Genomic DNA, 23,072 nt, shown 5'->3' with positions numbered 1-23,072 from the left:
GGACCCATGATTGGCGTAACGGGCATCGTTTTGCTTAGGCGACACACGAAACAATTGGCAATGACGCTTCGTAATGTTTGTCGTAAACGTGGAATCCAGAAACGACGGCGAATTTCACATACAAAGGCTTCGGTGTTTTGGTGCTTCATTTCGCAGTGATAATGAGCGACAAGTAGTTTTGTCAACGTATGATTTGGTGGGAGGATCACAGGCCGTCTTGCATCCAGGGGAAGCCAGCTAGCGTTGTCGATTCGACCCTTCACACGTAGGATTCCTTCATCATCTGCGTATGGTGTCAGCTGAATTAGGCTGCTGTTGCGGGGAACCGCCTCACCGATCTCTAAATGTTCTAGTTCTACTGCGAATGCTTCTTGCGGAGCGCGACGGAAAAGAAGACGTCTTGCAGCGTCAAGCTCTGTCGATGTTAGACCATATGCGGATACGTCACCATATTGACGGCGGCACTTATTGACAAACCGTAGCATCCAACCAGTGGCTCTGACGAGTCTATTTAAAGAAGAAAAACGATTAAAATCCAAAAATGTGTTACTTACAATGACCATAGCCAATTTCGGACGCAGCTCTTCCACTTCTGGGATACGGTCACCGTCGATAGTTTGACTTGGCCATGTCGACTCTTTGGCACGCAAAAATTGAGGCCCACAAAACCAGCGTTGAGTAGAACGATATTTAAGTTTACCACAAGCACGAGTTGCTTCATCCGCGACGTTTTCTATGGTTGGGACCCACTTCCAGCTTGATGTTTCAGTGGCGGCTAAGATTTCGGCCACACGGTGGGCTACAAATGGTTTATAACGCCGATGTTCGCTGTAAATCCAGTTTAGTACGGTTTTAGAATCGGTCCATAGCGTGAAATTACAACAGCTGACAGAATGTTCATCTCTGATGGTCTGTAATAAACGTGTGCCAAGGACAGCAGCCTGAAGTTCCAAGCGTGGGTTTGTTAATGGCTTCAGTGGTGCGGTCCTTGCCTTTGAGCATATAAAGGCAACCTCGACTTCTCCATGGGAATTTGTGGTGCGCCAATATGCTACGGCTGCGAAGGCGTCCTCGCTGGCGTCCACGAAAACATGAAGTTGGAATTGCTGTGGCACACCATTTCGGAAATAATGCCGTGGAATCTTTATTTCCATCACGTCAGGAATAATTTGACGCCAGCGTTCCCATGCAGCAGCTATATCATCCGGCAACGGGGCATCCCATTGTAACTGTTGGCTCCACACTTCGCGCATGATCAGTTTAGCAGCGATTGTGATATGGCTCAGGAACCCAAGGGGATCAAATATAGACATAATTATGCTCAATAATTCCCTTTTTGAAGGGCGTCGCTCGCCGCATACTACTCTTTCGTCTACGTTGTTGAACTTTAATTGAAATAAGAAGTCATCAGTTGAGGGTCGCCAAGCCATCCCTAAGACCTTTTCTGTGGACGTTCCATTCTTATTAACAATTGGGATTGTGGCTTCCACGCCATCAAGGGCTGCGAGTACTTCTGGCGAATTTGATGTGAAGTTTCGTAGTTCAAACCCAGCACCACGGTGAATGTCTCTTACCCTTCGTGATACGGAAATGGCTTCTTCTACGTTGCCGAAGCTGTCGACAAAGTCGTCTACGTAATGGTACTCCAGGATTGCCTTCACAGCTCGAGCGGAATTGTTGGAGTGCTCCAGAGCATTCAGCGTTTTGATGTACTGTGCAGCGCAAGGCGAACACGCTGCCCCAAATGTCATCGCTTTCATCTCGCAGACGTCTGGATTTCTTGAGGCATCGCCATTGCGCCATAAAAACCTTTGGGCGCATCTGTCCTCCTCTCGAATCATAATCTGATGGAACATTTCCTTGATGTCCCCACACACGGCTATGGCTCCTTCACGGAAATGAAATAGAACGGTTGGTAGCGCTTGATAACATTGAGGCCCCTTCAGAAGCTGCGAGTTAAGGGACATGCCCTGTATTTCTGCGGCGGCGTCGAAGACGAGACGAAGTTTAGCTGGTTTATTTGGATTGACCACTCCAAAGTGTGGCAAGTACCACGTCTTATTATTTGTTCTTGTGGCTTCGTCGGACGTCAACTTTCGCGCGTAATCTTTCGCGACATATGAGGCAATGATATTTTTGTATGCGTCGGCGAAAGTGTCATCACGCTGCATTTTTTTTTCTATGCTTATCAATCGTTTCTCGGCCAAATCGTAGCTATCCGGCATTTTAATGAAGTCTTGCTTCCACAACAAACCCGTTTCAAACCGCCCATTCACTCGGCGCGTTGTTGCATCTAGAATAGTTCTAGCGCGCAAGTCAGCTGCACTGTCAATTACTGGTGCTGCCTTCACTCCAAAGTTCTCTATTTCAAAGTATTCTGCAATCATGTCGTGCGTCGTTTGATCTGATATAGGTGTCGTAAGTAAACATATCTGCGCTCTTGCAGCAATCTCCGTGCTTGGACCAAAAACTGTCCAACCAAGTTCAGTATTAGCGGCATACGGCCCAGTGCAATTTATTTTTATTATTTCGGAAGGTAAACCCAACTGGCAGTGGTCAAGTACTATCAAGAGCTTTGGTACTGCTCCATTATATGGTTCCAGTGGTAATTTCCTCGTACCACTAGCAGAGTACAATAAGTCGGCCTCCTTCAGAGTTTGCGAAGGAAGGTTTAAATTTAACACGCTGTAAACGTTAGACAATTTGTGTTTCTTTTTCTTACCAATTCCACTGACGAAAAGGTCTACCACTACACTTGGCTCCTGAGCCATCTTCCCTCCGAACCATTGTACGTTTAGGTTGTGCTTCTCACCTTGCAAACCTAGTTCCTTACAGAGGTCTTTATCAATTAGCGTGACGGCTGATCCTTCATCCAACAATGCGAAGGTATCGATGGACTTTCTTTGACCATGCAATGTTACGGGTAATATGCGAAACAATAGCTTTCGTTCACCTTTAGTGTCAGAACAGCTCAAAATAGGTTTGTTTTGAGTAACGCTTGCCCCCCGCTTTGCACAGTGGAGGGGTACTTCGGTGGCGTTTGAGTTTGATCGTTGTCGTGCAGCATTCTATGGTGCATCCTTTGGCATCCATCAATATGACATGGTTTACGGCGACGACACTCCCGAATTGTGTGCCCTTGACTAAGGCACGAGAAACACAGCCGACAACGCTTGACTTCTTTCCATCTATCGGCCGTAGTTGACTCACGAAGACGTAGACATTCAGCTGTTTTATGCGCATTATAGCATACAGCGCATTTCAGTTGTAGCGATTGTGACTCATCCGGTACATGAGCCTGCTGCTGCTCGTTAAAGCTTTCGTTTTGCTTTCCTGAAACATGTAAGACTGGTCGACGTTTTGATGGCTCATATTTTTCATAGTCCTGCACTGTACGGATCAAGTTTGCTGTTTGTGTCAACCATTCACTAAAGTGTACCACGGTTGCATACGGTTGGATTGCTAGTGAATATTTGGCCCACTCAATCTTTTTTATCATTGGCAACTTGCCAACCAGTTCCTCTATCAGTGTTGGATTGGCAAGGTGAAGTTGCCCGTTCGCTGACTGCAAAAATGCCACGAGGTTCTTAACTTTTGTAGCGAATTGCACCAGCTTTACAATACTGTTTTCTGATATAGGTGGTATTTCTCTAATTTGGTACAGCTGACTTCGAATCAGTTGCTCGGGGCGTCCAAATTGAAAACGCAGCTGTTCGATAATCGCTACAACATTATCTGGGTGTATTAATAGTGATTTGACGGATTCTCGAGCTTCTCCCTTTAAAGATTTTTGCAATCGCTGGTTGTTTTCGAGGTTACTGTAGCCATATGCTGCGGTCGTTTGTTGAAATGCTGTGAAAAACACTGGCCAGTCCTCCGCGTGACTACTAAACTCAGGTAGGTCTTGTAACTTACGTAAAACCATTAATCCCCCTATCTGATGGCCATAGGGGTTTGCATGTGAAGGGTTGACTGCACCCAAAGGATTATGAACTGACGAATATACGAGTGGTGTTGCTGCTACGTTCGCTGGTGGTACTTCAGGAATTCCCATGGACGACTGAGGACTATTAATTCCTTGACCAGTTGAGACATTGGTAGAATAACATGGTGACTGTGAGAGGACGGCACTCATAGAAACGGCGGCATTATGGCTGGCTCCACCATTATACACTGTAGAAGTTGTAGCATCGGTTGATTTATTATTTTGATGCCCAAATGTGGCATACTGGCATGAGGTGTTAGGTGAGGCGGCAGCAAAGCTAGAATGGGTTATGGCAGTAATAGGAGCAGGCGATACTATGACAGGGCCAGCTGTAGGCTGGAGGGCTGTGAAGGGATGACGAACGGCGTTAGGCGAGATAGCCGGTGGCATGTAACTCATCCCGACTGGCGTTTGTGTTGGTATAATTTACGGCAGAACTTGAATGCATATCCGTAGTAACAGCAGGGGCAGCAGATGCTGTCACTTTATTTCTTGCGGCTGATGCGTACTGAAGCGCTACTTTGAGTGCTTCTTGATGAAATTCACTTTCAATATATCTTAGCTGAACATTTTCGAGTTTATTCTCCAATGCAATAATTTGTTTCTGGAAGGCTTTAATTGTACGCTCTTCGTCATTATCTGTGTCTACGATGCAAGCTGAACTTGCTGTGCCGGCGCTAGCTGCGCCGTTTTCTTGGTCTTTTTCTGCTTCAGCGCTGGCTGCGCTGTTAGCATTTGAGGTATTGTGGAAATTTCCAGAATTCATCTGAAATTAGTGCTTTGTTTGTTGGTGTGTGTTAATTCGTAGCACGAATATAAATGGCTGATGCGATATTATATTGCATACAAATGGACGCGAAATAAAATTGTTGATTCCCTAGAGACTACGAATTATAACTGCTACAATGCATTTGTATTTTGATTGTATCGACGTTTATTTCTATGAAATGAATACATTGTACATTTTAAATGAGATTTAAATTACATTTCACGAATTTTACTTACCGCGGTTCCGTCTCCATCGGCTTTGAATCAACGAATGACGATGAAAAGAGAACCGAGGTTTATGGAGTTGCCATTCTAATAAGTGTGTACAATATTTGAATCTCAACCGTCGAAATATGATTGACGCCGTGCTGTATTTAAGAGTCATTCCGCGACAGTGGTAGTGACTAGGAGTCTGTTTCCCTGACCTACTCGCGGCATTGCTACCCACTCTACTACAGAGATTGTAGTTATGAGTAGGAGCGGCCGTATGGGCTGGTGGCACCGAGGGGCGCCACCAGCAGCGGGTATTTGTTGTGGCAGGCGCAGACTGCGAGACGCCCTTTGTCGTGAACAGCAAGGTACCACAAAAGATTTATAAAAGTTATGAGGACGACGGATTTTGGAGTCTAGGGCAGAACATTCCGTCCGGTGTAACCATGCCTTACACGTGACACACTGACAAGAGTTTGACCGTCCTAAAAAGATTCTTTTCCGGCAAATGCAGCAAAACCAATTCTCTGGACCGGGATCAGGTACAAGTCCCGGATTGGGTTCGATACCTTCCCGAAGCAGGAGAATATGGCGCGGTCCCGCTGTAAGGATCTGATGGGAGGGACGCAAAACATTAAATGGGGTTACGCTGAAATGAGCCCTTGGTCGGGAAAATCCCGAGTCGCTCCCGGTTGCCTTGGGAAGCGGTTAGAGGGTATTGATGATAGCTTGTAAGTAGTCGCACTTTTTGGATGGGGCAAAGCACTGCTACAACAACAACAACAAGAGATTAAACATAACATAAGATTGAGCGGACACTGTGCTCATTTATACAAAAACTTACTTACAAACAGACAGTGAACAAATCCAAGTCACACGGTGCGGACGTGTAAATAAATTTATGTACAAAATTATTTATTATGTTTGTCCAATTCTTTAATCCTTTTCTTTGAATTATTTTGTTGTTAACAGTTTTCATCCTGCAGGTAACTGCGTGGAGAAACCGAAATATATCGGAAAATAAGAAAACCTTTGTGTTTTAATTACAAAATCGGTAGGGTAGCTATTTCCTTCAGTCTCTTCTATCTACACCATTTCCAGTTGTAAATGAGAAAGCGTCATTTGGAAATGATAATAAATACTTTGAAATAAGAAAGCGTCATTTGATAATGAGAATAGTTACTTCAAAATGAGAAAGCGTAATTTGAAAATAAGATTTGTAAATTGTAAATGAGATTAGTCAGTTGTAAATTAGAAAGCGTCAAATGTAAATGCGAAAGCGTTATATGGAATTGAGAATAGTCAATTGCAAATGCGGAAGCGTCATTTGTAATTGAGAATAGTGAGTTGTAAATGAGAGTAGTGAATAGTTTTTAATGCGAAACCATCATTTTTAAATGAGATTAGTCAATTGTAAATACGAAAGGATCACATAGAAATGAGAACAGTCTCTTGTAAATGAGAAAGCGTCATTTGAAAATTCGAAAGCATAAATTGTAATTGAGAATCGTCTCTCGGAAATGAGAATAGTCAATTTTAAATGCGAAAGCGTCATATGTAAATGAGAATAGAGACTTGTAAATGAGAAAGTATCAAATTAAAATGCGAAAGCGTCATTTGTAATTAAGACTACGTAGTCAATTATAAATAAGAAAGTATCACTTAGAAATGCGAAAGCGTCATATGGAAATGAGAATAGTCGATTGTAAATGCGAAAACATAATATAGAAATGAGAAAAGTATGTAAATTTTGAATGGGAAAGCATTAAATGAAAATGCGACTCTTATTTATTATTAAGAATAAAAATTGTCAATTGAAAATGCGAAATCCGTTTTATTTACTAATTTTAACATTGAATTTAAATAAACGTGTAATAAATAGTATATCGAGTAATGACAGTAACTACATATGCATTGGTATGGGTTCAATGCACTGCACATGAAAGAGATGCGCACATGGTAATAGGCGAACAACGGACTTCCTTTGCATTTAATTTACGAACACAGCACAATTGCCTATAAACTCCATTTTGGTAGCGCTCGAAAAGTCGAGTTATAAATTTTTATTTGGTCAGTAACCGATACACTTATAAATAAATTCAAATATGTATTTATAACCTACTTGGTGCGTACACTATTCAATCGTAAAGTGGGTTATGTAAAAGTAGTATGTAAAAGTAGTATCTCATTACCCATTTTCCACCACTGTACAAGAACTTGGCTTTCTCTTAAAAAATTCATAAGGAATAATCAAAAAAAGCCTTATTAATACCTATGTATTGTTATTTTAGTGAAGTAAGTAGTGATTAAATACCATCTGTTATGGAATCGCATCTTCGGTGGAAGCAGTAAGGAAGGCGGTCGGCATAATGTGGTGGTGCACAGTGGCTAGTCATTGTCGGCTGGGGCGGGTCCTTGCCAACCTTACTGTTCCTGCGCCATGATCAGAAAAAAGTCATATCATGCCTTAAAAAAACTCACACAGCGCAGAACTAATTCAAAACGCTGGAAATTCAAAATAAAACAACATCCGGTCGAATCGGATGTCACGGACAGACCGTTAAACATTCAAAATTTAAATTCAAAAAAAATAACCGCAAAAAAAATTTACCGAACCGGACATGACCGGTTACTACTCTAAAATCAAAAATCAAAAAAAAAAAACGGCTGAAAAATATAGATACAAATAAAAGGGCCGAATATACAGAGGGGTGCCGCGGGTTTTGCACCAAGTTATATAAAAAAACCGCGTACATTTTATGCTTTGGCGCAAATAAATTATTGTTTTATGTCGCTTTTGCTTTTTTTGTTTCATTTCATTTCATTCTTTCTTTATTCGAACCCGTAGATACTGTTGTTGTAATTGTAGTTGTTTGTAGAGGAAGCTATTGTTGTAAAGTTGTGTGTTTTGGTTGTTGTTGTAACAAACATTAAATACTCATCGAATTACAAATATTTTTGTATGCACAAAATATGCAGCATGAATGTTGCTATTGTTGTTCTAGTTGTTTTTATTGTTGTCGTGTGATTATAGTTGTGATTTATGGATGCTGTCGTTAGTACCCTAAAATTTAACATGGATAAATACCTTGATAATTCTGTGGCCAAATGGTGGGTACATTCGCCGCACTGACCATTGGCACGCTATAATATTGATAAAATGGTTGATATTGCATTGAAGGTGGGTAAATTGTTGGCACACCAGCTGCTGTAAAATCAGTAATTTGTGGATAAACCGTAGCGGCAAATTGATCAATAGGCATATTACTTATTGGAGCTGGTGGTGTTGTTGTATAATAGACAGCACCGTTCGTTGCAACGATCGATTGTTTTTTGATAGCCGGTGCTATATTCAGTTTACGATCCTTTAGCACGACGCATTCACCATCCGTTTGCAGCCTTTGAGCCTCTTGTTCTGTTTCGAAAGTGACGAAACCATAACCCTTGCTAACGCCAGCACGATCAACGATTATTTTAGTTGATTTAACATTGCCGTAAGCTGAAAATACGCGACACAAATCCGACTCCGTTGTGTCACCGCTTATCCCACCAACAAAAATTCTGTTCGGTATAAGCGTACCATATTTTGGCGCGGATAGCGGTCCTTCAATTGCGGCCGTCGGCGCTGCTCCCGTCGGTGCTGCCATCTTGTGCATGGGTTGTGGTTGTATTTTAAAATTTGCAAAGGGAAGAATTTTGACGGTTTTTATAGAAACTACCACTGGGTTAAAATATGTATAATCCTTTGGATTTGTAGGTTGTTTTTTGTTTCCCATTCTTTTACTTTTCAGCTTTTTTTTGTTCTTTTTAATTTCAGCTTTAGTAACCGGCCATGTCCGGTTCGGTAAATTTTTTTTTGCGTTTGATTTTTTTGTTTGAAGTTTAAAATTTTTGAATGTTAACGGTCTGTCCGTGACATCCGGTTCGGCCGGATGGTGTTTTATTTTGAATTATAAGCGTTTTGAGTCGGTCTCTGCGCTTCTGTCAGTTTATTTTGAATTTGACAGCTGCTAGTTTGATAGGCATGATAGGAACTTTTTTTCTGTTTATGGCGCAGGAACAGTAAGGTTGGCAAGGACCCGCCCCAGCTCACAATGACTAGCCACTGTGCACCACCACATCATGCCGACCGCCTTCCTTACTGCTTCCCTTAGTAAATGCGTTTCCATAACACATCCTAAAAGCTAACCACGGGTTTAAGTTATTTAAGCAATTATGTAGTTTGGATCTGCTTTCTCATATACAAGTGACTATTCTCATTTCCATATGACACTTTCGCATTTTCAAGTACTTTCTTATTTATAATTGAGTACGTATTCTCAATTGCAAATGACGCCTTCGCATTTTCATTTGATGATTTCTCTATTACAAGTGACTATTCTCATTTCCATATGACGCTTTCACATTTACTAATGACTATTCGCATTTACAACTGAAGCTTTCGCATTACATCTGACACTATCTAATTTTCAAATGACGCTTTCTCATTTACAAGTGACTATTCGCATTTCCATGTGACGCTTTCGCATTTACAATTGGCTAATCTCATTTCCAAATAACCCTTTCGTATTTACAATTACCTATTCTCATTTACAACTGACTATTCTCATTTAAAAGTGACTATTGCATTTCTATGTGACGCGTTCGCATTTACAATTGACTATTCTCATTTCCAAGTGACGCTTTCGCATTTACAATTCAATATTCTAATTTACAACTGACTATTCTTAATTACAATTGACGCTTTCGAAATTTCAGTTACAGTTTTCTCATTTACATATCGAAGTGACGCTTTCGCATTTACAATTGACTATTCTCATTTCCATATGATGCTTTCGCATTTACATATATCTGACGCTTTCTCATTTACAACTGAAAATGGTGTATTGGTTGGTTTTAAAATGAATTTAATATTGCCCGAGAATCTCAAAAGATGAAAGCGTAATTTTAACTATTCGTAGAGAAAACATTGCCAGATACTTAAAACAATTTTCATTTTATAACAAACGATGTTTTTTATTACCATACATACTACATATAAATTATCTAAATGTATTAGAAGCTTTGTATGCAGCAATTAACTGCATTCCCAATATTATGTTGGTAGGTTTTCAAGTCGCAACAATGTACTTATCGGTTTTGTACATTTCATACGCAAACTTTTCGCGATGGGTTGGATCATATTCTAACCCAACATACTCCACTTCCAAACGAAAAGGGCCATCCATATAATTTTTAGCGGCCACAGAGAACCCAAAGTGCGTAACTCGATTTAACCGTATGGGTAATTGTCTATCTTGTATGCGCCCCTTTGATGATAGAAAGAATTTGGAGAATGGTATCTGTAATAAATTTTCATTCAAATAAGCTTAAAACAAAATTAAAGGTCATTCAAAAATTTCCTTACTACCTTAGCTATTTGCCAATGTGGGCCACCTCGCGTATATAGCACATAATGATAAACATCATTCCATTCTAAATCGAAATAGCCTTCGGTATGAAGATTAATAAGATAATTTCGTCCATCCCCACGTATTTTCAATATCAATGTATTATATTGCGTCCAGTCGTAGGTTGTTTCACGTTTGAAAGAGCGCTGTGAAAAAAGGTTTTTATGGTTTTGTTTTAGTTACCGTTAATTAATTTAAAATCTTTATGAATAGTATAGTGCTTACCCGCACACGTTTTGTGCGTATATTAGCATAACCAGTACGTTTTATAATGCCATCTTTAACATGCTCTGAATTTACGTTACCATGAAACAGCCCCGCACCTGTCGCACTGAGCTCCAACGTTGCTGTGCTTTTGCCTTCACCATGATCAGCATCAGTTGTTACGACCCATTTGTCAAGGGCGTTTTCAGTTTTAAAGTTGAATACTACATCTGTTTCACCCGCTCGGAATATCAGTACAGGATCACCTTCGAAGTATTCTTTAATTTCCTCTTTCCACAACTTAATTTCCCCCTTAAGTTCCCGTAGGCCGTCAAGAATGAGTTCTTTTTTGGACGGCTCAGCAATCTTTGTTTGATAACCCGATTTTTTATCTTTCTCCCAAAAGGCGGAGCGTATGGCAGTTGTGTAAATGGAACGGCATTTTGCCACTTTAGGTAAGAGCGACAGTGTTACTGGACCTTTTGCGCTGTTTGCGAGGTGTCTTGTGCACATTAGGAGGATACTCATTTTTTTTACAAATTATTTATTTTCGTTGTTTTTACCAAAGCAATTGAGCTTTGGAAAAACTTTATCAACACCAATACATACGGCAACATTTTGGCTACTTCACCCGCAACATGTCAAAGTCAGCTGTTGGCATTGTGAATCGATAGGGATAACAGATTTTAGGAAAGTATCGGCTACAGCACATTGTGGCTTCTCAAAAAATTTTAATGCATGTATTTACTGTAGGAAAAGGTATTCTCAAATGTCGAGTTTTTCCGTTAACTGAAGACACATAATCACCCCTGTTCTGCATTTCGATTACGTTCCCGTTCTACGCTCCGCTTCAATCGAAGTTTGGTATTCTGCATTACGACGAAATTGTAAAGAGAAGAGGAAGAGCAAATGATTTTTCGAAATCATCTCTTGGTACGGAATGTGGGAACATTGGAACAAAATAAATTAAAGAAAATTTGTAAAAAAAAATACTGAAAAACGTTTATATTTTATTATCCACACCATTTTGTACAAAAAAAAAGCAATAGAATATATTGCCGCAGTGTTATATTTTTTTAAGTGAAGTGCTTTCATAATTGTAAGTGGTTTTTGTCGTTCTTTTGGCCAATATGTCCCATTCCCAGTGACTATATTATTAGCTGCAAAATTTTAAATTTATTCATTTATTTTGCGTTTTGAGATGGTACCCTACAGATGGTTCTGGGACTGGGAAAAACCGCCATCTCCAGAATGTATTGATAATTACCAACTATCGAAAGGAAAAGTGTATTTGGGAAATCTGGTTGACTAGGAAAATGAAGCAATCTCGTCATATGTAAACTAAATCTAGGACCAATATTATCTTCATTTTTAACCCTGAATCGTTAATTACAAAACTAGATTTCCCATAGAAATTTGTCCACCTTAAGAGGGTAATACATATCTAATTGGAAGCATAAAATAAAAGAAACGTAAAAATTATACAAAAAATAATCTAGTTCCCAGGTATGGAGCATATGTAAACGCTTAGATATCTATTGACGATTTATTGTAGATAAAGTTATGTGTAAACGAGATCTTAAAATGTTTACACTGAGAATGATTAAAAGGCCGATGAATGTAAAAGTAGAAATTTTGGCAGCTAGTTTTTTATGTCGAATAATGTTAACAGAAGTATGACCGACGTCATCCACAATTTAAAGAAATATTAAAAAATTATTTCATACAACACTCACAACCAGATCAAAAGCTAAAGCCAGCCATTATCAAAATAAAAATAGCCGGTGAGCTAATGGCATTCTTTAGTTTTAAACACCAATTATTCACACTTACTTACTTATTTAATTGACGCTTAACCGTTTAAACGGTTATGGCCGTTCAACAAGGCGCGCCAGTCGCTCCTTCTCTCTGTTTAAATCGTTTTCCACCTGGTCCTTCCAACGGACCCACTTCCAACCGACCTCTGCTTCCATAGGCGAGTGCCGATATAAACACTTTCTTGCCCGGAGCGTCATCTTTCATTCGCATAACATGGCCTAGCCAGCGCAGCCGCTGCGTTTTAATTCGCTGAACTATGTTGATGTCTGTGTATAGCTCGTACAGCTCATCGTTAAATCTTCTTACGTACTCGCCATCGCCAATGGGTAGAGGTCCATAAATCTTTCCAAGAACTTCTCTCGAAAACTCCCAGAGCCGCTTCATGTGCTGTTGTCATGGTTCATTCTTCTGCCCCATATGATTTTCGTGTGCCGAGAGAGGACTTTACTTTTCAATTGCCTACCAAGCCCAAAGTATCATTTATTGGCAAGAGTGATTCTACGCTGGAATTCAGAGCTGATGTTGTTGATAGGGTCGATGCTGGTTTGCAAATTCACACACGCGTACTAAAAATGACCCACAAATAAAGTGTAACATAAATGTCGTGCTGGACGTATGTCAAAAGTATAAAACTGGCGTTTTATATTAAGGTACCCAACTCTGCTGTCAGTTTCTTCCTTGTCCCAAGTTAGTGACGTATCATACCTGCTTAAAGGGCCAATTAAACTTCCTTAACCCTAACGCCATAGGCATAACCATATTTTTACTTATCCTTATCAAATTTTCATCAGTTATTGCTGCCTTAACATAAAAGTTGTGAAAATTTCATAAAAGTGAAGAAAACGCAAAAAATTCCGAACACATACCACAAAAAATAAGTCTCTTAGTCATAACGTATTCAAAACAATGAATAAAATCTACAAAAAGTTATTAAATTCACCAACTCCAATATTTTTAGGTCATGGATATGGCGAAAAACCAAAAACCAATAGGTGGCTATGGTATGGTTATTTGGTTATGGCACCATTAATCGATTACATTGATTTCCATACGGTAGGTTCGATCAGCTGTTTTATCTGTTTACGGTTTTATGGTGATAAGTCACCATTAATTGGTTGGTTCGATCAGCTGTTTTATCTGGTTATGGATAAGTCACCATGGCCTTAAAGCCGAATTTAACTTCCTTAAGCTGCAGACATTGGTGCTTTATCGGTAACCGTATCGGTAACCTTATAACAGCTGATTCGAGCAATCTTATGGGAATCAATGCAATCGATTATTGGTGCCGCTAAGGTCGTAACCGTATCGTAGCCAACCATGGTTCAACTATATACAGGTTGGCTCATCTGTAAAGCAACAAAATATGTCTGTTCAAATTGTCAAAATCTGTGTATTGGTGTTGGTGCGAATGGTATGGAATGGAAACATAAAACTTAGCAGTTTTTGTATGTGTAAGTAAAATGTTGCCAATGTGTTGGTTTCATTTTGAGTTTGCCATCTCCTTTTGACAATCCCTTCGACCATGCAATGACATAAATAAAATCAGCTGATGAGATGAGCCAACCTGTACATAATTGAACCATGGTAGCCAACCAATTGGTCTCCAGCTTAAGCCATGAATATGGCATTGGAGAATTGACTCGAAGAAGCGATTCTTTCCCGGAAGGTTCCATCACCATTTGAGAATGACGTTTGCAAAACAATTTATAACAAAAAAGGGAAAATTTTAGAATAGCACCCCCGATTTCGGGGTAAAACTTGGTATCAAATGAAAGGGAGTTCCCCCGAGCACAAATATATATATTTTGAAGTGCGCAAACTAATAATTAAAAAGTTATTTGTTGTTAAAGTTTGCAAATTCAGCAAATTTCTATAGCACTTTAAATTACAATTTACATATCTTTGAAAACTTTACTACACACACATATCTATATAAATTGGCAACGATAAACTTAAATTGCATTTTTGTATATTTCACATTTCATTTTTGCATTGTTTTTACTTATTATAAATGTTTTTATTAAATCAATCGCGCTTTTGTAGCAACATGCACATATATATATTTTATTGATGACTTTACAAAGCTGTGCTGCCACATAAACAAAAAAAAAAAAACAAATATAAATATTACTTTACCACCATTCAGTAAATAAAGAAAAAGGAAAATATATATTTTTACTACTCATTTTGAGAAGTTGAAACACCTTTCCGCGTAGGCGGCCTTCGGCTGCGCTTATAAAAAATAACCCTGGGCTACGCCATGCCAAGTCCGGATGTGTGGTATAACCGTGGCAGAGGGACATCACCGTGGCGGTAGCCACGGTTATACCACACACCTGGACTTGGCATGGCGTAGCCCAGGGTTATTTTTTATAAGCGCGGCCGAAGGCCGCTTATGCAGAAAGGTTTTCTACACAGAATTACTGTGCATGGCGCAGCCGGTGTTGGATTGGCTAACATAACAATAAACATAAGAGTTATAAGGTAATATCAGCTCGTCCACGAATGCAAAAAAGAGCTTTTTCAAATTTTTGGTAAATAAACACTAGAAAAGTTAAAGATATATATACATCAGATGAAAGGTATTTTTATAAGTTATTTTTCGATTATGCACTTGTTCCGTTTTTAGATGTGGCAGCACAGATTTGTAATGTCATAAAATATATATACGTATACACATATAGAAGTTGTATAGAAATTTGCAAACTTTAACAACAAATAACTTTTAACTTATAAGTTTGCGCACTTTAAGATATATATATTTGTGATCGGGAGAACTCCCTCTTTCATTTGATACCAAGTTAAACCCCGAACTCGGGGGGTGCTAAACTAAATCGCTGCCCAAAAAAATGCGAATGTGTCAAATGCATAATCTGCAAAATATTAAAGGAAAAAAGAATGACAAAAATTGGTAGAACTGGGTAATCGCATATTCACATTGATGTTGATACAGGTGAAAGAGCAAAGTGCATCGATTAAGAAAATATCATAAGCATAATGGCACTGGAGGAAATGGAGAAATGTGCAGCTCCTGCACCTGCCAGTAGCGATTGGGGATTATTTTATTTCATATTAGGTTTGGTGTTGATACCAGTTGCCTTGCCATTCATATTTTTGGAGTGTTATTATCGCTTAAAAGTGAAGAAGTATCGAAATGAGCTTGCCGGAAAGGTAACTATTGTTATGCATTATATAAAAAAATGATAAGACGATGATTTGTTACTTGTGTTGCTTTATAAAGGTTGTACTTATAACAGGTGCAAGCTCAGGTTTGGGTGAAGCTATGTCACACACATTTTACAAGGCCGGCTGCAAAGTAATTTTAGCTGCACGCCGCATTGACGAATTGGAACGCGTAAAAAAAGATCTATTGGCTTTAGATGCGGTTAGTATTTGCGATTGCTTGCAATTCTAGGCATTCTTTAATCATTTTTATTCACACCCTTTTATTAAATTAGAGCGCGATAACTTATCCGCCTGTTATCATGGCCGTGGATTTAAGCGAATTGAAAGAAATACAAAACTTTGGAAACAAAGCACTAAGTGTACATAATCAGATTGACATACTTATCAATAATGGTGGTATTAGTGTTCGTGCAACTGCTATGTCTTCTGCTGTGGATGTTGATTTGAAAGTTATGTTAGTCAATTATTTTGGTTCTATAGCGCTAACTAAAGGTATCATCATTGATAATTTAGATCGTTAGCTTTTCCATTACGATAGCATTACTTTTGTCTCCAATTCTAAGCTATTATGCCATCAATGTTAAAAAGAAAAACTGGACATATATGCTTTATTAGCTCGGTGCAGGGAAAATTTGCATTACCTTATCGCTCAGCGTACTCAGCATCAAAACATGCTTTGCAAGCTTTCGCAGACTCACTGCGCTCAGAAGTCGCTAACAAGGGAATACAAGTGACATGCGTTAGTCCTGGCTATATACGTACGCAGTTATCTGTGAATGCACTTACGGGAACTGGTAAAAGTTATGGAAGTAAGTGAGATTAATTAAATGAATTCGATCGTTTATGGTAAAAGGCTTTCTTTCAGAAATGGATAAGACTACTGCCACCGGTATGCTCCCGGAAAATGTTGCCCAACGAATTTTAAATGCCATCGTTGGTAATGAAAAAGATGTAATGATCGCTGATTTGAAAGCTAAATTTGCTTATTACGTGCGTTATATGTGCCCATCATTCTATTTTTGGATAATCGGTAATCGGGCAAGAAAATTGGAAAAAGCCGAAGCTGCCGAACAAAAAAAGTGCAAGTGAACTAGAAGTCAACCACTTGTAGAGTTTAGTTGTAGGATAAAACATTATATACGTACGTACTTAGATATAGACACAAAACCGGAAAATATATAAATATATTATTCGTCTTAAAGCAGCAATATTAGAAATAATTAACATCAATTAAACTGTGCCGCGGTATGGAAATTATGAAAAAGCTAAATAACAATGAACCAACCGTCGTTGTTGGATTCAAGGGGTTGAAAAGCGCAATACAAAGCTTTATAGCTTCCGCAACCCAAATGTCAAATATGAGTGTATCATAAACATATTTAGCAGGCGAAGCTCTGGCGAGGGCGGGATGGCCCAGAAGGTTTTATGTGGTCATATTAATAGTTCCCGAGATGGTCGGGCTAGTACCTTAATGATTTATTATAGGAACGTACCGGATCTAGATCCGGCAACGGGCCATCATCGGGCGATAACACTCCCCAAAGGGGTGTCTTTAAATGAAAAAAATCTTAGAAATAATATGAAATCAACTTGAAAGAATTCTGTTGGAAATTTTTTATTTTGAGCTTGAAATATAAATCAAAGCTGTTCCAAAACTAAGCGACAAAGCCATACATATTCAAATGGTTGTAAATTAAATTGGTTTTCGAATACAGCTACCTTATTAAAACAGCAAAATAAAACACAAACACATACGGTATGATGTGATTAAATTGAATGCAAATAGAAGTCGTGTGGATAACAGTTATTAAGCTCTCGCAGTTATACTACAATATTACAAACTCCTTGAACGCAAAAAAAAAACCATGTTTAAGGACTCTTCTAAAAAAACATCGGTTCGGTTAAAATTGATGGTTTGTTCAAGGGCACTTCCATCCTTTTTATTCTCAGTGTTATTTACAACCATATAATATATTAGAACTCAAAGTAAGAGTATGACCTATAAGTTTCCATAAATTGCCCTGCTATGCAATAATTCATAAAAGAAGTCATTAGATTCTAAATGTATTCTAAAATGTAGCTGCAAATAACATTACTTATTAATGTGCTTCAGAAAAAATAAAACATAACTTTATTGATTTTGAAGTTTCAATTATGGGAAAGAATATAATAATTTGTTAGTCAATGGCCTTTCACAGAATTCTCTTAACAAACTAAACAATTACATATTTCAATTTTAGACTCATAGAGTTGCTAGTACATATGTATAAATAAAACAAAAATTTTTTTTTTATTAGTAAAGTAATTTAAAGCTCTTTCAACGCGGTTTTAATAAGGCTTAAAATCTAACCGTTTTGAAACGAGTACATATATACGTACATATGTATTTACATTTCGTTACACTCGTAAGGCGATAAGCCATAGCAGCACATTGTCGTTCCTTTAATATTGATGTTTGCTTAACTTCAACGAGGAAATTTCCAATCTTAAGCCGAGCTTGCATCGTAACTGCAAACGTTTTATGTTACTACGTATTATTTCTGTGATTTCTTATTATTTTAAAAGTATTCTTGTTAAGTATATAACTCAAAGCAGCTGCAACAGTAGTCGCACCAGTCAAATACCATAAACCATGCAACAACGGATGATCTTTAAAAGAAAAGAATAGTGATGAATGGTAAAGTAAATATAAATAAAAAATTTTTCAGCCTACCTATATAATTCCATAATGGCGCACCCAAGCTTAAACCAATTGTAGCCAATTGCACACCAGTATTAATCTTACTAATAAACGTCGGTTCCAATTGCGCTGTTACATGTGTAGCATCAAAATAGCGTGTAAACGTGCGCTATAAGAAAAAGATTACGAGATTTATGAAATATTCTGCATATATTTTAAAAATGCTCAAACATACTGGCGGTGGCAAACTAATATAGCGTACAACAAAGCCAGCTGCTAGTAGGAAGACATCGCGAAACAGCACAGTACCAGCTAACCACCACGGCAATAATTCACCAAGACCCATTGAAATGACTAATGAACCAATCAGCAATTTATCTGCCATCGGATCTAGGAATGAACCCGCTTTACTTGATTGACTAGGCCAACGTCGCGCGATTTGTCCATCCAACTGCAAAAATAAAAAAAATAGTTTTAGATGCATGGACATTTAATTTTATGGGTAAACATATTCAACTGGTTTTACTATAAAAGCTACTTTTTGTAGTTTCTATAAGACTTGCAAGTACAGCGAAAACATTTTTATACTCAGCGTGCTTTGCACACAGAGTATATTAACTTTGATTGGATAACGGTTGGATGTACAGGTATAAAGGAATCGAGATATCCGTGTCGAAAAAAAAAATTGGTTGAACCATGCCCGTCCGTCCGTTAGCATGATAACTTGAGTGAATATTGAGATATGTTCGCCAAATTTGGTACACTAGCTTATCTGAACCCAGAATAGATTGGTATTGAAAATGAGCGAAATCGTATGATAACCACGCCCACTTTTTATATATATAAAATTTTGGAAAACACAAAAAACTTGATAATTTAGTAAATAATACACCTAGAATGCTGAAATTTGACATGTGGACTGATATTGAGGGTCTTGATACAAAATATAAAAAATTTTTTAAAATGGGCGTGGCACCGCCCACTTGTGATAAAATCAATTTTACATATACTATTAATCATAAATCATAAATCGTTAAACCTATCGTAACAAAATTCGGCAGAGGTTGCCTTTACTATAAGGAATCCTTTGAAGAAAAATTAACGAAATCGATTAAGGACCATGCCCACTTTTATATAAAAGAATTTTAAAAGGGTCGTGGACGAATAAAATAAGCCATATCTTTGAAAAAAAAAGAGCTTTGTATCGATAGTATTTCATTTTCCAAGTGGATTTATAACAATAAATAGGAAAAACTTCAAATTTTAAAAAATAGGCGTGGCACCGCCCCTTTTATGACTAAGCAATTTTCTATGTTTTGGGAGCCATAACTCGAAGACAAATTTACTTATCGTAACAAAATTTTCCCTATAGCAGAAAATATGTTTAGTAAAAATGGACGGGATCGGTTAAAGACCACGGCAACTTAGATATAAAACAAGTTTAAAGAGGTCTTAGCCTGGAATAATGAGCTATAACTTAGCAAAAAATAGTTTTGAATCAATGAGATTTAACTTATCAAGTTGTATTGTAAGAGGAAATGGGGAGGCATTTTTTTTTAAACGGGCGGTGCTACGTGTTTTGTAGAAAAGTAATTTATCCTACATGAAATGTACAATTGAAGCTCATGCTGAGTATATAATGCTCGGTTACACCCCAACTTATCCACCTTTCCTTGTTTTTATTTCATTTATATTTACCAAATCAGTAAAACCGGCTATCACGAGTAATCCCATTGCCAATCGATAATCTTGCTGCACTATGATATATCCAATGTAAGGTGATAAAAATGCTCTACCCACAGTCAACACATTCGGTATAGTCATTATGTTCTCCCGCTCAATGACTTCTTCCATTTTTTCACGTACACGTTCTTGAACTTTGTGTCGTGCACCACGTATATCTTCAACCAATACATTTTTTCGTTCTATAAAGCTTTCACGTTTCTTGTCAATAACATCCTGTAGGAGATTGCGGCTCTGCAGCGTTCTTAGGTGTAGAGATTTCTTTTTTGCATCGGCATACTGTCGCAATCTCGCTATATCCCAGTTTCGATGTTGATTAAAGTCTAGAAATGTGATGCGTATGAAGCCTGTTGCAGCTGCATAACGATTCAAACAGTTCACACCATTGGCAGGTGGTCCAGCAGTGCTAAGGCCAATAACTAGATCTGTAAGATTCTTGCTTAGTCCATTTCGCGTGCATTGCACTTGACGAAATATTGTGGCTGGCAACATCTTAAGGAATTAATTTGCGATTACTATTCGCGCATTCACGTAGAGGCAACAGAGGTGATGTGAAGTTATTGTATTAGCAGTCTGCTAATTTTTAAACGATTACATATATATACATATCTATTTACATATCGTTACACTCGTAAGGCGATAAAGCCATGGCAGCAAATTGTCGTTCCTTTAATGTTGGTGTTTGCTTAACTTCAACGAGAAAAGAGAAAAAATCCAATCTTAAGCCGAGTGTTGTTCCCACTAAATAATAAAAGCAGAAATATGTACACTACATAGAGCATCATAGTTGATTAAATTAAATATTAAAATTGAAAAACAGAACGCCCGCCCCCCCCCCCCCCCCCCCCCCCGCCCCCACCACTTACTCTACAGAAAGGTTACATGGTACCCGGCACGTATCACCCCGACCACACTTACTCTACACTTCATTGGGTCTATACTCACAATTTGTGAATGCTTTGCGCTTCTGCACATACACTAAAGGGTAAATAAATTCTAGATTTCTGCAAGATGAAATTTTTTTACAAATAAACAAACACAAAATTCCAAAAATAATAGTTCTCAGCTGCTCGATTGGCCTGGCAGAAGATAAGGTTTATCGTTCAATTTGCTTTGCATTACCTTTCGCGAACTTTATCTTTTTTGACATTCGCTGTTAAAATGCACCGAGTTGTTTTTGTAAAGATTAGTGACCAGCTGTTTTATACCCCTAAGGAAATAGCTTAGGTATCGAATCCCGCTCGATTTTGCAAACCTGAAATCCCGGCACCATATTTATTGAGGGGAATATTTTGAGTAAGGTGCCACGATTTTCAAACTTTTGTTATTTGTAGGGGTAGAGGGGGTCCTAAAAATCACAAAATTATCATCCGCAGCTCTAGGAAATTCTTAGAGTATGAAATATAAGCTTTTTAATTTCCAAATTTAGTAAAATTTCAACTTAAGTCCTGCACTTAAAATTCGGTTCGCACATGTCGATAGCGGTATCAAAAGACGCGTATTTGCGTCAAGATTCTGAATCCGGTTACACCACACACCCGGACTTGGCATGGCGTAGTCCAGGGTTATTTTCTATAAGCGCGGCCGAAGGCCGCCAATTCATAAAGGTGTTCTGCAAAAAATACTATGGATCCCACCCCCGGTTTCGGAGGTACCCGTGGGTCTTTTTTCGGTTTTTCGTTAATATCTTTTGAACGAGTTAATACTGATGCCCAGACGCGTCGTTTGACACCTCTCTATATTTTTAGTAGCGTATTAGCAGTCGACCCCTCAACTAGACTATTACCTTAATATATTTAATTGGAACAAGTGCAGAATAAATTCATTTGTCAATAAAAAAAAATAAAAAATCGGACTTTATAGAGATTTTTATGCTAATTCCAATGGCAATTCTGCGTAGAACTCCTTACTGCATAGGAGGCCTTCGGCCGCGCTTATAAAAAATAACCCTGGGTTACGCCATGCCAAGTCCGGGTGTGTGGTATAACCGCGGCTACACCCTTCTGCGCAGCACCCCAAATAATATTAGACTACAAATTATTAAAAGTCTTTTACAAAAACAAAATACATTGATAGTGTATATTTGTTTGCATTTATGTCGACGTGCCACCACCTTATAATGTTCTACCAAGGTACAAAGTTATTGTTGCGGAGCTGGCAACACTTTTCACCACCTTCATTTGTTTAATTGCAACAACGAAAAGAGGGACAATAGTACCGACGTGTTTTCCGCGCATAACTTTTAAACGAGATAAGAAGTACAGTTTCTGCTTCGGATTCAGAATCTTGACGCAAATACGCGTCTTTTGATACCGCTATCGACATGTGCGAACCGAATTTTAAGTGCAGGACTTAAGTTAAAATTTTGCTAAATTTGGAAATTAAAAAGCTTATATTTCATAAACTAAGAGTTTCCTAGAGCTGCGGATGATAATTTTGTGATTTTTAAGACCCCCTCTACCCCTACAAATCAACAAAAGTTTGAAAATCGTGGCACCTTATTCAAAATATTCCCCCTCTTCTCTTCTGCAGAAAGGTGTTCTACGCAGAATTACAGTCCATCCACTAGTTTCGAAGAGTTTTACAAAATCAAAATACATTGATAGTGTATGTTTGTTTTCATTTATGTCGACGTGCCACCACCTTATAATGTTCTACCAAGATAAAAAGATATTGTTGCGGAGCTGGCAACACTATTCACCACATTCATATGTTTTCATCTGTTTAATTGCAACAACGAAAAAAGCGACAATAGTACCGACGGGTTTTCCGCAAATAACTTTTAAACGAGATAAAAATATAGTTTCTGCTTTCGCATTCTGAATCTTAACGCAAATACGCGTCTTTTGATACCTCTATCGACATGTGCGACCCTAATTTTAAATGCAGGACTTAAGTTGAAATTTTACTAAATTTGGAAATTAAAAAGCTTATTTCCTAGAGTTGCGGATGATAATTTTGTGATTTTTGGGACCCCCGCCACCCCTCGAAAAAAAAAGTTGGAAAATCGTGGCACCTTATTCAAAAT

General features: G+C 38.3%; 4 protein-coding genes across 7 annotated transcripts; 1 reads left to right on the top strand and 3 right to left on the bottom strand.

The window, feature by feature from the left end:
* Positions 1-7,723: 7,723 nt before the first annotated feature.
* Positions 7,724-8,724, bottom strand: LOC137244761 (protein boule-like). The gene has a single exon (XM_067774242.1). It carries the CDS (start codon positions 8,617-8,619, stop codon positions 8,035-8,037), a length of 585 nt encoding a protein of 194 aa, XP_067630343.1. The 5' UTR covers positions 8,620-8,724; the 3' UTR covers positions 7,724-8,034.
* A 1,228-nt stretch (positions 8,725-9,952) lies between these two features.
* Positions 9,953-11,249, bottom strand: CIA30 (complex I intermediate-associated protein 30). Its single transcript, XM_067774227.1, has 3 exons — positions 10,639-11,249; positions 10,374-10,559; positions 9,953-10,305 (listed from the first exon to the last, which is right to left on the bottom strand). The coding sequence occupies exons 1-3, from the start codon at positions 11,143-11,145 to the stop codon at positions 10,075-10,077; spliced, it is 924 nt and encodes a 307-aa protein (XP_067630328.1). The 5' UTR covers positions 11,146-11,249; the 3' UTR covers positions 9,953-10,074.
* A 3,847-nt stretch (positions 11,250-15,096) lies between these two features.
* On the top strand, positions 15,097-16,841 carry LOC137238090 (dehydrogenase/reductase SDR family protein 7-like). Its single transcript, XM_067762700.1, has 5 exons — positions 15,097-15,606; positions 15,677-15,820; positions 15,894-16,113; positions 16,185-16,430; positions 16,487-16,841. The coding sequence occupies exons 1-5, from the start codon at positions 15,433-15,435 to the stop codon at positions 16,708-16,710; spliced, it is 1,008 nt and encodes a 335-aa protein (XP_067618801.1). The 5' UTR covers positions 15,097-15,432; the 3' UTR covers positions 16,711-16,841.
* Positions 16,842-17,724: 883 nt separating this feature from the next.
* On the bottom strand, positions 17,725-21,169 carry CLS (cardiolipin synthase). Of its 4 annotated transcripts, none has more exons than XM_067762698.1 (5): positions 20,911-21,169; positions 20,000-20,734; positions 18,537-18,752; positions 18,335-18,470; positions 17,725-18,270 (listed from the first exon to the last, which is right to left on the bottom strand). In XM_067762698.1, the coding sequence occupies exons 2-5, from the start codon at positions 20,534-20,536 to the stop codon at positions 18,149-18,151; spliced, it is 1,011 nt and encodes a 336-aa protein (XP_067618799.1). In that variant the 5' UTR covers positions 20,537-20,734; positions 20,911-21,169; the 3' UTR covers positions 17,725-18,148. The 4 variants fall into 4 exon arrangements, with proteins under 4 accessions (XP_067618799.1, XP_067618800.1, XP_067618798.1 ...); XM_067762699.1 differs by having other exon boundaries at positions 20,963-21,169; XM_067762697.1 differs by having other exon boundaries at positions 20,000-20,785; positions 20,990-21,169.
* Between the last annotated feature and the right edge of the window lie 1,903 nt (positions 21,170-23,072).

This window comes from Eurosta solidaginis, chromosome 1, assembly GCF_040869045.1.
Source record: "Eurosta solidaginis isolate ZX-2024a chromosome 1, ASM4086904v1, whole genome shotgun sequence".
NCBI lineage: Eukaryota > Metazoa > Arthropoda > Insecta > Diptera > Tephritidae > Eurosta > Eurosta solidaginis.
This window is presented reverse-complemented; position numbering and strand designations above follow the sequence as displayed.